The sequence below is a fragment of the Orycteropus afer genome, unplaced genomic scaffold (assembly GCF_000298275.1).
Source record: "Orycteropus afer afer isolate SDZICR_OR568_19922 unplaced genomic scaffold, OryAfe1.0 scaffold00127, whole genome shotgun sequence".
Taxonomy (NCBI): domain Eukaryota; kingdom Metazoa; phylum Chordata; class Mammalia; order Tubulidentata; family Orycteropodidae; genus Orycteropus; species Orycteropus afer.
Genome location: NW_006921714.1, coordinates 598,444 through 613,355, shown reverse-complemented (window position 1 = coordinate 613,355; position 14,912 = coordinate 598,444). Strand labels below are relative to the sequence as shown.

At 42.8% G+C, this 14,912-nt stretch overlaps 1 protein-coding gene across 1 annotated transcript in view; it reads left to right on the top strand.

The window, feature by feature from the left end:
• Positions 1 to 14,912, top strand: part of FOXN3 (forkhead box N3) — a 271,061-nt gene that overhangs the window by 59,177 nt on the left and 196,972 nt on the right. The window contains exon 2 of the mRNA XM_007944485.2: positions 2,732 to 2,868. Coding sequence (XP_007942676.1) covers positions 2,732 to 2,868 — 137 coding nt within the window. The remainder of the gene's footprint in view (positions 1 to 2,731; positions 2,869 to 14,912) is intronic.

The window sequence follows — 14,912 nt, the reverse complement described above, 5'->3', positions numbered from 1 at the left end:
AGCTAATCTCATTGCAGAAATGGGCGGGTTGCATGCTGGGCCAGTCCGCCCATGGAGCTTAGACCCCAGTGATTGGCTTGGAGCCATGGGTTCAAGAGCCCCAGAAAGGGGGCTCTCCTGGCCCAGGGTTCCACCAGGAACCTTTGGTGGAGCCAGGCCAGGATCCCTGCCACTGAGGCGCTGGTGCTTCTGTGGTCAGTTTCAGGTTCTCCAGTGCAGTAGTTACGGGACCCCACCCCATGCCTCTCTACCCCTTCGGATTCTGGCTTGCTTCTAAAAAGTGTACGGCACAGCTTTTTTCCCCAAAGGAGAAGACGGGGTTCCGGGTGGGTCATTCGGTTATTTGGACTGCCTATTTGACTTGGAAAATCTGATCAGCCTCTGAAACACTCTGGGCTAGAAAATGAATGCATGGAAAGAATGGCCACGAGTGGATGTGGAAACTTCCAAGTGGAAATCTTTTGTTTCTTTAAACATCCAGGTGATTAAACTGGGAACTTGGAAGCTTTGCAGAGAAAGGTCAGCCTGACCTGGACCTCTGTCTGTGGTCAGACCTGTGCCTGTGGGGTGAGTGGTCGGTGGCTGGAGGTTCCAGGCACTGACCGTGACTTTGAGCAACTCCCCTACTGTCGGTGCACCAGAAAGTGTTCCTTCCAGTTGCACTGCTTGCTCCTGCTGTTCACAGTGAAGTGTTTAAGGAGGCGTGCTGGTGGTGGTGCAGCATTTAAATGCTCAACTGCTAAATAAGAGGTTGGCAGATCAGTGCCGTCCAGTGGCTACAGGAGAAAGAGCTGGCAGTCGGTCCCCGTGAAGGTGGTGGCTCGGACAGCCCTGGGGGGCGGCTCTGCTCTGTCACATGGGGTCGTAGGAGTTGAAAGAATGACTTGAAGGCCCGTAACAGCCAAGTGTTTTACTGAGCTCTGAATAAGGTAGCGTGCCAGGGCCGTACAGACCCTTACTGCCCTCAGCTGCTAACAGGAAAGCTGGGGGTTTGAGTCCACCTCGAGGCACCTCAGAAGAAAGCCCTGGCAATCCACTTGGAAAAATCAGCCATTGAAAACCCTACAGAGGACAGTTCCACTGACACGCATGGGGTCCCCATGAGCCAGAGTTTACTTGACAACAACTTTTTTTTCTGGTGAACAGGGGTGGTTGTTGTTGTTGTTATGTGCCGTCGAGTCGGACCCTACCCATAGCGACCCCTCCTTAAGTTTCCGAGTCAGTATCACTACGGAAGTAGATAGCCCCACCTTCCTTCTGAGGAGTGACTGGTGGGTTTGAACCGCCAGCCTTCTGGTTAGCAGTCAAGTGCCTTAGGCACTATGCCACCAGAGCTCCAAATCCTTCGTTTGGTGAACTCCTGACTGAAGTATAAGTTTTTTAAATCTGCTTTAGAGATTTTCAGAATAAAGTCTTTTCACTTCTCTTTCAGAGGGATTTATTGGACTTTCTCTCCCCATAGTTAAACAGTTTTGTTGTTTGCTTTCTAAATGTTGGACGACAACGTCAACCTTTCTGTAGTACAATAGTTCTGGAAATAAGGGAGGCCGTTGGCTGAGAGCAGGGGTGGGTATGGGTTTGTGTAATTTAACTTCTTTTCTCTCCAGATTGGTAAATATTGACAAATGACTTGATCAAATGCTTGGGGTACATTTGGCCACTTGAAAGCATGTGGTCAGAGTAGTGACTGCCCATCGGCCACCTCCAGGTTCATGGGCCTCTGAGGAAGGACTTCAGTTTTGTTCTTTTTTTTTTTTTTAAAATAAAATGTGGTCCACAGACCAAAAGTGGGCCTCCCGGCTAGGTTCCTTTTCTCAGTGTCAAACTGCAAGTTTGAGAAACCTTGCACTTTTAAGATTGACTTCTAAAGATTGCATTTGTTGGAGCTGGAGCAGATAGATTGCTGTGAACTAAAAATCCGAAAAGTAAATACTGGCTTCTGGCTTAGGTTTACCATTGCTGGCAGGGTTGCTTTGTTTCTCTGGGAGGGTAATTACAGAATTCCATCCCAAGCTTCTATGTTGTTCTTTTAAGGGTAAGTTGGAAAACAAAAAGAGAAGCAGGTTACTTCCCCCTTTTTGTAAAATGGTACCAAACGGGATGTCGCTTAAACACGTAATTCTCTTATTTGTAAAGCAGGTAAGTCGTGAGACTGCCTCTTTCAACATTTGAAATCTGACAAATTAAAAACTCGTGTGTAAAACAGAATCCATTTGTTTTTCACAGTTCACACTGAAAAATAATGAAGGATTCTGGTTTTCTTTTGGGGTAATTAGCTAAGGAGCCCTGGCAGAGCAATGGTTAAGTGCTCAGCTATTAAATGAAAAGCTGGGGGTTTGAACTTACCTAGCAGCTCCGTGGGAGAAAACCCGGTGATCTGCTCCTATAAAAATTACAGCCAAGAAAACCCGATGGGCAGTTTCACTCTGTCCTATAGGGTCGCTGTGGATTGGCATCAATGAGAGGGCACGTATGCAACAATGCGAGAGGACATGAAAATGATAACATTGTAGTTTTGGCCTCAGCTGGTAATAATACACATTCATTTCATCTGTCAGACTTAATACAAGTAAGATTGAAATGCATTTGATGGTGTACTGTTGTCAGAGTACAATATTTAAGGCTGACGAACAATCAACAAATACATGAGAGTCTTTTAAAAAGAAGTAAGATAATAGCTGTACATTATACTTACTGCAAAATACTTACTGTGTATTTATCTTCTCTGCAGAGTATCGGGAAAGGGTCTTTGTGGTGCATAGACCCAGAGTATAGACAAAATCTAATTCAGGCTTTGAAGAAGACCCCTTACCACCCATACTCACACGTGTTCAATACACCTCCCACCTCTCCTCAGGCATATCAAAGGTAAGTGATTCAGACTTTTTTTTTTTTTTTCAGTCTATTGAACTTGCAGTATTCTGGCAAGGAACAGTGCTGGAATGAGTTCTAACAGTCTGTGTGAGATTTTAGAAAGAACCAAAGATATATTAGTAGGCATCTCTGTTGTTGTATTTCCTATAAGCCTTACCGCTTTTGCTGCTTCCAGAAGTCTTCATGGTGGGTAAAAGCACATCTTCCTGTGTAGAAACATTTACACAGAAGAGTTGACAGCTTGAACGTCTCAGTGTGCCACGTTTGGTGGGGTTAAAGCTACAGGAATGAGTGGTGCCAGCAGTTCTGTCCTCGGATCATCTGACCAGTGTCTCGACAGGTGTTCCCTGAAGGACTGGCTCCATTGTTGTCATTCCTGGTCTCCATGTGGACCGTGTTCCTGGGTGATCATTTTGTTGTGGTTACTTGATGTTTGGCTCTTCAGTGAGAACAGCAGAGAACAATGGAGACTCCTATCCCTCCGCCCCTGCCTGTTTGTTTTGAGACCAGTTGAGGTCACGGGTACCATTTTTACAAAGATATAATTGGAGGGGAGGCTCAGTAGTTTGTCAGTTTTTTTTTAAAAGGCGTATTCATGTGAGATGCCAACAAACAGCCACACAGTCAAATTTTTGATTTGATTTTTATCTATATGTAGTGCTTGGGTTGGAAATGTGTACCCCCTCCAACCCTACAAGAAAAATTTCCAAAAATGTACAGCAATGTTTCTATTATCATCACCCAGTTAAATTATCCTTGGAAGGCAAGGGACAGCGTGAATTCATAAATAGCTTTCAGTAGCTGTACAGTCTATTTCTTTGCAGATTCTTTGCCTTGTCTGGTACGTGTTTTGCAGGAGGGAGCACAAAGTGAGCTTCTGAAATGGCATTAATGAAGTTCTTGTGCATCTCAGTTGAGAAGCATTCCATCACAGGCTGAGACAATCAGTCTTGAGCAAGAGACGGGAGGAACAGCTGGGCTCTCTGCGAAGACTGCTGTATGTCTGCCTTTGCTAGGCAATTAGCGTGATGGTAGCCATAGTAACAGGAGCGTCTCCATAGGAACGCATAGCTGAGACAGGTGCAGTTGCATCACAGGACTGTTTGTTGCCTGGCAAAAGGACAGGCCATTAGTGCTTAGATATACTCTGTTGCCTTAGAAACAAATAACCCTACATAGCAACTACAGTTGGTTTGAAAGTTTTTTTTTTTTTCTAAAAGGTTGTACCAGCTTTTGTCTGTGTTCATAAAAATCACTGGATGTGTACTTTATTGGAAATGACAACTTGAGGTCATATAGCTTTAGGAGATAAAATGGGATTTTTCCAAAGCAGCCGAGCCAGCGTTGTAGAAACGTCCAGAAGGATGGAGCCATATGCTTGATTTTCTCCTGGTGGCTGTAGCCACTCCTGAAATGGAAGGGACTAGGATTGGCATGAAGAATTGCTGATACACAGGGTTGGCTGGGGAGAACATGATACATTATTAAAATATACTTTCCCTATTCTCATGTTTCTTTGTCTTTTATCCCCCTCCTCCCTGTACACAAAATACTCTTCATTTTCCTCTCGGACTGTATCTTGGAAGTATCTGTGTTTTTTTTTTTTTTTTTCTTTCTTCTGGGAAGTTACAAACCTAAGGATTACTCACTGGATCACATCACTGGTTCATTTAGACCAGCGTCTTATTGGCAATTGTGACCCCAAGGGAAAGGCGGTAATTATTTAATAATTTGAAAGAGTCTAGCCGGGCTCTGGTCTTGGCAGGAGGAAGGCACAGTCGGGTGAGAGGCGCTCTGAGCTGGCCTGAGCTTTGTAACTTCTTTGGATTTTTAATACAGCCATGAAAATGCACACAGACTAGAGCTTTTGTAATGAAAACAGTTTGGAAGTAAATACTTCAGTCTTCTTCTGCCATCTCCAGCCCCTTCCCTTCAGTTGACTGAGGGGGGATAAAAGAAGTTTTCATGTCTGCCCATGTGGTTGGTTGCTTGGAATTCACCCCTGTGAAGGTCACTGGTTGAGAAGTGAGATGACAGATTCTAGTGCAGCCACTTCCATGTCTTAACTTGATGGGAACAAGTCACTTTCCTGAGGACTGAGACCTGTTTATTTGAAAGCTCAGAGTTTGTTTCAGTATTTTGTGGTGAGTGAAATTGTACCAAGTATGCTAAATACGGTTAAAACACAACACAGGAAAATGAAACAAAAACCGATGGTCACTGATTGATTCTGACTCATGATGACCCCTTGTGTTACAGAACAGAACGGCTCCATAGGGTTTTCTTGGCTGTAATCTTTAGTCGATTGCCCGGCCTTTCTTACACAGTGCCACAGGGTGGGTTCAAACCACCAGTCTTTAGGTTGTACCACCCAGGGAACTAATTACTGTAAGGATTGTGTGTCATGTGTATGACTTTCAACAACACAGTGGGCACCGTGCAGCTCAGTTTTAAGCCATCGGGGCACTTGTCAACGTGCCTAGGAAAGATGGACAGTGGTCAAAGTGGGTCATTAAACCAAGGATCAGAAAATGCCACATTGACATAATCTGGTTGTGTCCTTTATGAGGCAGGGACTCATCTGTCAGCCCCTCGCAGGACTGCCATGAAGGACACAAGGGGTGTGCTTGACTTTCATGGTGTAGGTACTTAGCACGCTGAAGAAGTTGGTGATTATACTAGATGGCTGGGTACTGCTAGGACTTGTAGATGTGCTTGGCAAATAGCGTTCTAAGCAAGCTGCAGGTGGCTGCAAACCCTTCAGGAAAAAGAGGTGTCTGAAAACACTGACCCCAAGCCATATTCATTCCCGAAAGTAATGCTCAGTATCGTGATGGGTAGACGTGTACCTTTGTTTGCAAATGTGCCCTTTTTGAAATGTTTGTTAGAATGTTCATCTGTGTCTGCTATTTTCTCTTTTTTCTTGTGAGATACAATAAAAGCAGAAAGAATTTGTGTGTGTGTGTGTATATACCTACATGTTTATGTATATATACATATATATATAAAGATATTTGCCATTTTAACCATATCAAGTGTACAATTCAGTTACATTAATTACATTTGTTAGGTTGTACAATCATCATACATTTGCTTCTTTTGACATCAGATTTGTGAATTATTTTTAGTTGAAATGCAAAGCTTAGCGACATTAGCCCTTCCCTGAGTAAGACATTTTTGCTGATAAGAGTATGGAGAAGTAGAAAGGGAGTAAGCGTTCAAGAAATAAGATGATGGAACACAGGACCCAGCCTGAAAGAACTCCCAGTGGCCAAAGCTGGGAAAATTTCAGCAGCATCCTAATTTTGGATTATTTGTAAACCAGAAAATGAAATAAGTATCCATGACTCCTTACTGATATAAATGTATGAGTGCATGGATGAATAAAAAATAAATGGGAAAAGACACAAATATCCTGTTCAGAAAAATGCCAAATAGTTGATGTAGATTCTCCCAGGTTCCTTTAGGGAGATGGAGTTTAACTCCCCATCCCTCCTGTGAGGGCTATGTTGAATGAGTTTGCTTCTAAGGAGTAGAACATGGAAAGGGGCAGAAGAGGAAGTTTACAGTGGGGGAAATCTGGCAAATGCTCTCTCAGCCAGGTGGTGAAAGCTGACGTCATGAGTGACTCCGGGTCGACAACCCCTAGCCTGATGTGATACCATCTCAAGAGAACATCATCTCTGTGTTCTGCCTCCCCAGACGTTACAGCCACAGTCTTATCAGTGAGGAAAAACATGAGACAAACCCAAATCGAGGGGTGTTCCCCGGGTGGGGCCGATGGATACCTTGCTGGGCTTCTGATGGAAAGGCTGATGTTGATGGTTTGAAATTCCCCAGAAGCACCTTGGAAGAAAAGTATGGCCGTGTTCTTCTCAAAAGACAGCCGTCGAAAACCCAGTGGAGCACAGTTTTCTTCTAATGCCTGTCTGTGCGCCACCAGTTGGATTCAGTTCCAGGGCAACTGGCTTTTTTTTAACTAACCACACTTGTCAGTGCTGTCAAGGTCATCAGAAACAAGGACAGTCTGAGAAGCTGTCATAGACCAGAGGAAGCCAAGGACACATGACAGTACATGTGTAATACGGGATCCTGCAGCAGAAAAAGACATCAGGGAAAAACTAGCAAAATATGAATAAACCACGGAGTTTAGTTAATAGTCATGTACCAACGTTGGTTCCTTGGTTGTGACAGATATACCATAGAAATGTGCAATGTTAACAAGATGGAAACTGAACCACAGAACTAGTTGTGTTTATCAATTTTGCATTTCCAAATCGTTTTGATTATAATGAAAAGTAAAATCCCTGCATTGCTGAGCAGTTCTTGACCTACTTTAGTGTCTGTCTCTATCATGGTTACAATATGTTTGATGAGCTGGTGATGGGAGGGGAAGGATCTTCTCTTACCTCTCTCCTTGTAGGCTCTGCTGAGTCACATGAGAGGTGTTGTGTGATTTAGGTACCATAGTTCTTGAGACTTTCTTCATTTTTGTGAAATGATACTCACTTAAGCTTTGTATGCTCCTTGTGGCCAAGCTCAAGGAACTTGGGTTGACCAAGTCAACCCAGTTTACCAAAGGACTCCAAAGCTTTGTCAAGGAGACCCACATGTGGCCTTCAGACTCTTCTTGCCCAGATGCCTTGCCCCTTAGGCAAGTCCTGTGACCTGTCTTTGATTTAGTGATTAGGTTACATATGCTCCTTCTTCCTAAATGTGAGATCTCTTATTGAAGGAGGCACATATTGTTATCAATGCTTTGGTTGTTGCTGTGTTGTTGTTAGTTGCCGCAGAGTTGGATTTCACTCTTGCCACCCAATTTTACACTCTTTCTAATTTATACACCCGCCAACTTTTAAGGAAATTCCCATTTTTTAATTCTTCTCAAGGTCACCTCTGGAGCTCTGATAGTGGTGCCTAAGGCATTTGACTGCTAACCAGAAAGCTAGTGGTTCAAACCCACCAGCCACTCTTCGGAAGGAAGGTTGGGCAATCTACTTCCAAAATGATACTGCCTCGGAAACCCAAGGAGGGTCGCTATGAGTCGAGTCCAGCTCAATGGCACATGACAACAACAACAACAAAAACAAGGTCACCAGTGGGTGACTTTGACTTTTGGGATTTTGATACTGTTTTCTAGTAGGGCATTAAAACTCTACCACACTGGATCAATGGCCTATACATAGTGGATATCCCATAACGATGTTTATGGCAACAGATTTGCTTTACAAAGTTCTACATACGTGGCTCTTCTGTACCTTCTCTGGTATAGGCACCAGACCAAAATTAGTTTACAGCAAAACATGATAGTCATCTCTAACCATGACTGGGGACAGATTTTGTGATTACAGACAACGTAGTTGGTAGAACATTCCCTGGAACATCTCAAAGAATGGAAATGTAATAAAATACACTTCATTTGGGAGCCCGGGTTTGGTTTTGGTCTGCCTTGGCAAATCAGAAGCCTTGTAATCACCTTGTGATGCCTTCTGATCATAATAATGGGTTGGTTACCCTTAGGCTTTGCTGTTGTTGTTAGAGGCCATCGAGTTGGCTCTGACTCATAGTGACCCCATGCACAACAGAATGAAACTGCCCAGTCCTGCACCATCCACACAGTCCCTGCTATGCTTGAGCCCGCCATTGTAGCCATTTGGTCAATCCATCTTGTTGAGAGTCTTCCCCTTTTTCACTGACACTTGCTTTACTAAGCATGATACCCTTTTCTGGGGACTGGTCCCTTCTGACAACACAACCAAAATACATGAGGTGAAGGCTTACCATTCTCACTTTTAAGGAACGTTCTGGCTGTACTTCAAGACAGACGTGCTCGTTCTTGTGGCAGTCCACGGTATTTTCAGCATTCTTCACCAACGCCACAATTCAAAGGTATCAGTTCTTACGGTGACCAGAAACCCTGTTAGGGAGGACAACTTCTTTTTCCTAATGTGCCTTCTATTTCTTATAAAAGAAAATCTTCACTCCCAAATTATGTCATTATATTTTATAGAAATATTGTAGCCTACCATGTGTGAAGTTAGAAAAGTCCACATGACTTTTATTTGATGATTAGTGCCAAAGAGGCAGGCAGGCCACATCTTCTGACCTCCTCTAACCACACAAGAGGAAGACAGAATCACCGTCAACAACTCAAGGCCTATTCCTGTGAGGCAAGACATGCTGCCTCCCTCTAGCGCTTTCATCAATCCGAACACCAACCATTCCTCCCGCAGCACCCACCACCTCTCTGCTGGGTTCGATAATTCGCTGCAGTGGCCACACAGAACTCACAGATCATGGGGTTTATTATAAAGGGAAGCACCAGGCTGCAATTCAAGTTCAGGAAAAATGCTCAGTCTCTCTCAGCCCACAGTCTCTCAACCAGTAGTCTCTCTTCCAGCAGTGCATGTCTCTCTCTCAGCAATGCATGTCTCTCATTGTCTCTTTCGCAGCAGCACATGTCTCTCAGGGGCCCATTTCTCTCAGCAGCATCTCTTTCTCAACCAGCAGTCAGAGAGATTTCTTCTGCCTCTAGGAGGCCTCCTTTTGAGCCTGGCAGAGTGGCCAAACTAACCAATCATTAACATCACTATTCTAAGCACCAGAGAGACAGCGAACTTCCCAGAACATTGCTTTGTGCCACTCGCAACAGAAATACCCCAGGTGGATAACTTTAACAATCAGGAGCTCCTCAATTGCTCACAGCAAATTCCATCATGGAGTTTACATAGACTGAAGGCTAGAAAAGCCATACCAGGTAATTTACTATACTGCAATCAGTCTAAAGATTTATTTCCTGGATGTCTTTGTGTAAAGTTCACAGAGTCAAAACATTTCAGGAGTTTTTTTGGCACTCACTCCATTTTATTTTATTTTTTCTTTCAATACAGAAAATCCCAGACATTAAAACTTATCATTTAGCCCTTTATGTTTCTCTTTGCTTCTTCAGAACAATTTAATGAGCCGCAGAAACTACACTAATGGCCTCTCCAAAGATTCTGGCCTTTCAGATACTGAGGGGCTTAATGAAAATGGCTTATTTTAGTGTTGACTCAGCAAAAGGTTTTATTTTAGACTGCCTGCTGACCTCTTCATTGCTTTGAGCGGATTCTTCGTAATTTTTTAAATGCCTGCATAACGGATTAGTACTGCTAAGGATATAGAAATTGTACAGAGTGGTTAGTGTCCATTTGGAGTAATGTAATCATCCACCCTCCCTCATCAGAGAAGTCAACTTTGGCTGAGGGAGGGAGGCTGGTAGCAGACGAAGCGGGGTGAGGTGGGTTTGCATTGGGTGGACATACGGAAGGTGGTGAGGTGTTTAGGGAACCTTTTAGGCAATTAGAAGATTAGAAAATCCTTAGAATATTAAGCTTGTTAATGCATCAGTGTTGATTCTCTACTCCAAGTGCTGAATTTGTACACAACAAGGAATAGCTTATGCATTGCTTGGCTAGGATCCAGTCATTTTTATAAGACATCTTTCATTCCAGTTATTCAAAGTGTTGTGCATTTAATAGTTGGCAGAAGAATTGCAAAACCACAGTGAGATCAGTTTTAACTTGCATTGGAGTTTCAATGTCAGATTTTTGTGTCCTTGCAGACTTTAATTCAGTCAACTGTAAAGGGAGAATGTGAACCTATAGATTAGTTCCATCATTATTACACTCTTTATATTTACTTGTAAGCAAAACATTTGATGGAAGCCATAAAGAGTTACTGAAAAATGCCCTTCTGTTCAGTAGAAGGAGCCTTGGTGGTTAAGCTTGGCTGCTAGCCAAGAGGTTAGCTGTTTGAACCTACCCAGAGGGTTCTGGGAAGAACTAACTGACGGCCTATCCCCGTAAAGGTTGTTGTTAGCTGCCGTTGAGTCGGTTCTGAGTCATGATGACCTGATGTACAATGGAACGAAACACTGCCCACTCTTGGCCCATCTTAACAGTCATTACTGTGTTGGAGTTCATTGATGAGGGGCTTCCTCTGTTTTACTGACCTTCTGCTTTACCGAGTATGATGTTCCGACCAGTGATACTAAGACTATCTGTCTTCTCTTTCCACAGATGCAGTCCATTGACTCTTATTGTATTCTATCAGGGAGGTCCATGTATATAACAGTGGTTTATGTTGCTGAAAAAAGTTATTTCCAGTAAATAGGTCGTTAGTCTTGTGAAATTCTGTAGTGCCATCTCTGACATCATTTCTGTCAGCAAGGCCACGTACGATCTTTCTTTGTTTCCAACTTTCACATTCCAAATCATCAGTAATTATCAATGCACCTTGATTGATTGTATGTTTGATCAATTTCAGACTGCAGAAGTTGTTAGAAATCTTCAGTGTCTTCATCTTTGGCATTAGTGGTTGGTGTGTAAATTTGAATAATGGTCATATTAACTGGTCTTCCTTGTAGAAGTATGGATATTTTTCTATCACTGACAGTATTGTACTTAAGGATAGATCTTGAAACTTTTTTTTTTTTTTTTTTTGACAGTGAGTATTATGCCAGTCCTTTTTAATTTGTCATTCTTGGCATATGATTGTCCAGTTGAAAATGGCCTGTACCAGTCCGTTTTAGCTGACTAATGCCTAGGATATTCCTAGGCATTACATTTCATTTTTGACAACTTCTTATTTTCCTAGATCCATACTTTGTATAGTCCATATTCCAATCACTAATGGATGCTTGCAGCTATTTCTTCTCATCTTAAGTAAAGATTACAGCCAAGAGAATCCTTGGGGGTGGTTTACTCTGCCTCATGGGGTTGCTGTGAGTTGAAAATAGACTTGACAGCACTTCAACAACATGTCTCATACACCGCTTTGTGTACATTTAATTAAAAGGTGCGCCATTACATATTTTAAACGATTATGTTCAAGCTGCAAATTTTGCTTAAAATAGTTTTTTAAAGAATGTTAAATTTTAAGAAATCAAATATAAAGCATTGTGCTGAATATATAGAAGAGGATGCTAAATTAATATGGTCAAGTGCGTATGAGATTGAATGCCACGTTTTCTAATAATAGTACTTTCATATAAATTTTATTTTAAAAAACTTGGGGTGGGTAATAGAAAAGATTTAAAAATTGGGGCACACTCTCATTTTTCTTTTTTTTTAAGAAAAAGCACTCAGTTACAGGGTGAACTTTAAAAATCCATTCATTGGCTGTAATTTTATTTGCATTTCAAATCAGGTCATCTGTGACTCCACTATCTTTCCTGAGTTGGTCTCCTAGAATATTTTTGATCTCAGTATTGTGCCTTTGGTGTGCTGTTGAATGAGTTAATCCTCATTCAAGCAAGCCCACATTATTTTATTTAAATGGAAAAACAGTCCCTGTTATCTTTGGGCACTTATGTACAGGCATATCGCATGAATATTCTACCCTGTTGTCCAATTTCATTTGTTTTTCACCCTCACTTTGGAAGTTGAATGTCTAAGCAGCAGGCTGATTTTATCTATTTTACTCAGGTACTGAGTAAAACTCCTGGCTGAGAGAACGCAGTGACTTTTTCATCCTTTGAAATCTGAGCATGTCCTCAGTCATTTCTTGGTTTGTATTGTATTATGGTAGAAGTCACTACAAACTCACTGCTGTCGAGTCGATTCTGACTCATAACGATCCCCGTTGGGTTTCCAAGGTGCTAAATCTTTATGGAAATAGATCACCCTATCTTCCTTCTACTGAGTGGCTGGTGGGTTTGAACTGCTGGCCTTTTGGTTAGCAGTCAAATGCCTTAGGCACTATACCACCAGAGTTCCTTGTAGTGTATGTAGTAGCAGTGGCATTAAATCAAAAACCAACCAACCAACCAAACCAGTTGCCATCAAGGCAATTTCAACTCATGGCCACCCCACGTTTCAGAGTAGAGTGGCACTCCTTAGGAATTTCAAGGCTGTGGCCTTTCAAAAGCAGATGGCCAAGCCTTCCTTCCAAGGTACCTCTGGGTGACTTTGAACTGCCAACCTTTGGGGAATAGTCAGTGCTTAACCATAGGTATCACCCATGGGTTCATTAGCAAAGATGTAAACGAGAAACCAAGTCAAACCCACTGGCATCAAGTTGATTTCAACTCAGTGATCCCACGGAATGGCAGAACGGCCCTGCAGGCTTTCCAAGGCTGTGAATCTTTACAGACACACACTGCCACGTTGTTCTCCCATGGAGTGGCTGGTGGATCCAAACTGCCAACCTTTGAGTTGGCAGCCAAACGCTTCAACCACTCTGCCACCGAGCTCCCTAGCAGAAGAGTTAGCAGACATCTCTTTAAATTTATCTTTACAGATAAATATCTGTCGATCTCACTCCTGAGATACTGGCTAGCAGCCTGGTTCTATACCCCTGATTAGAAGAAAGTTGAAGTGTTGATGGGCCCAGTAGGTGTGTGGAGTTTTTGCAGATTTGCTTAGTATTTATTTGTTTCTCCACATTGCCAGCTGAGGCCTTGGCTGTCTCCTGATCAGAGCGTCTTGGGCATTGTTAGATGAGGATATGGAAGGGGGTGTAAAGTGGGGCTGACCTACACACTGCATGTTTGCCAAAGTCCTCCCCTTCCCAGAGGGGGAGAAATTGATCTGTGTGTTGGAAATAAGGAAGACTTGTCAAAAATGCATGAAATCAACAGTGTACCGGGTGAAACAACCGGGTGGGGGGGGATGTTTCCTTTGTTCTGCAGCTGTAGAGAAAATGGGATTTTTCTTCACAATAAAAAATAAAAACCTCCCAGTGCCACATCCAAACCTCTCCTTCCTCCAACTTTTGGTTACACTAGGTATTTCTGGATTTTATAGATTTAGAAGGGAGGATTAAGATGTAGCTGTGTGATATAATTAGATTAGACAGGGGAAGTCATCATTCATAAAAGGTTTGGGGAAGAAAGAACGGGGGGAGGATTCGTTTATTGTGCGTGTGTCAGAAGTGAATTATGTTTGCCGACGATGTACTGTGTGTAGTCTTAGGGAATCGTAATAAAAGATAAGTGTTTGAATAAGTGATGTGATGGCCAGTAATTCTCGTTTGGAAGTTTCTGTCCAGATGGGAGGGACACTTTGAGATACTGAGGACAGCAGTCAGGTGGGCAAGGGGATCTCTGTTCTGATGGAAGACCTGGAAAAGTGTAGCCTGTGGAAGAGTGCTAAAAATACCAAACACCCTGCCATCAAGTCGATTCCGACTCATAGTGACCGACCCCCATTGGGTTTTCAGGGCTGTAAACCTTTTCAGAAGCAGACCACCCCATCTTTCTTTTGTGGAGTGGTTGGTTGGTTCAAGCCACTAACCTTTTGGTTAGCAGCCAAATGCCTTGACCACTACATCATCAGAGCTCCATAGAAGAGCACTAGCCAAAGGCAAACACATCAGTCAGTCATCTTTAGCTTCACCTAGGAGGGGCTTGGGTCCAGTGGGTAGAAATTATAGAAAGGAAGATTTGGGCTCAATTCTAAAAGAAACTTCTCATAGAATAGCATCTAAATACTAAGCTGGCCACATAACCAGTAGTCCCAGGCCATTGAGTTGATTCTGAGTCATGGAATGACTGTGCTCCAAAAGGTTTTCAGTGGGTGATATTTTTGCAAAGTTAATCTCCAGAGCTTTCTTCTGAGGTCTCTGGGTGGCCTTGAACTTCCAACCTTTTGGTTAGTAGCTGGGCATGTTAACTGGATCACCCAGGGACTCCCAAGACAGGTTACTTACTTAATTAACTTTCTGAGCCTCAGCTTTATCATCTATAAGGTAGAACAGAAATCACCCAGTATGTATGAAGGGCACTGAGATCATTACGTAACAGAGGAAAGCACTTGGTACTTGAGGCCGTCCAACTTTTGGGTTAACAGCCAAGCACATTAACTGTGCATCACTCAGGGAATCTGGATGCATAACAAAAGCAGTGTAAAGTTTGGGTTGCTCAAAAGATGGAAACAACCTAGGTGTCCATCAGCTGAGGAGTGGATAACCAAACTATGGTACATACACACAATGGAATACTATGCAACCCTAAAGAATAATGTAGAATCTGCAAAACACCACATAACGTGGATGAA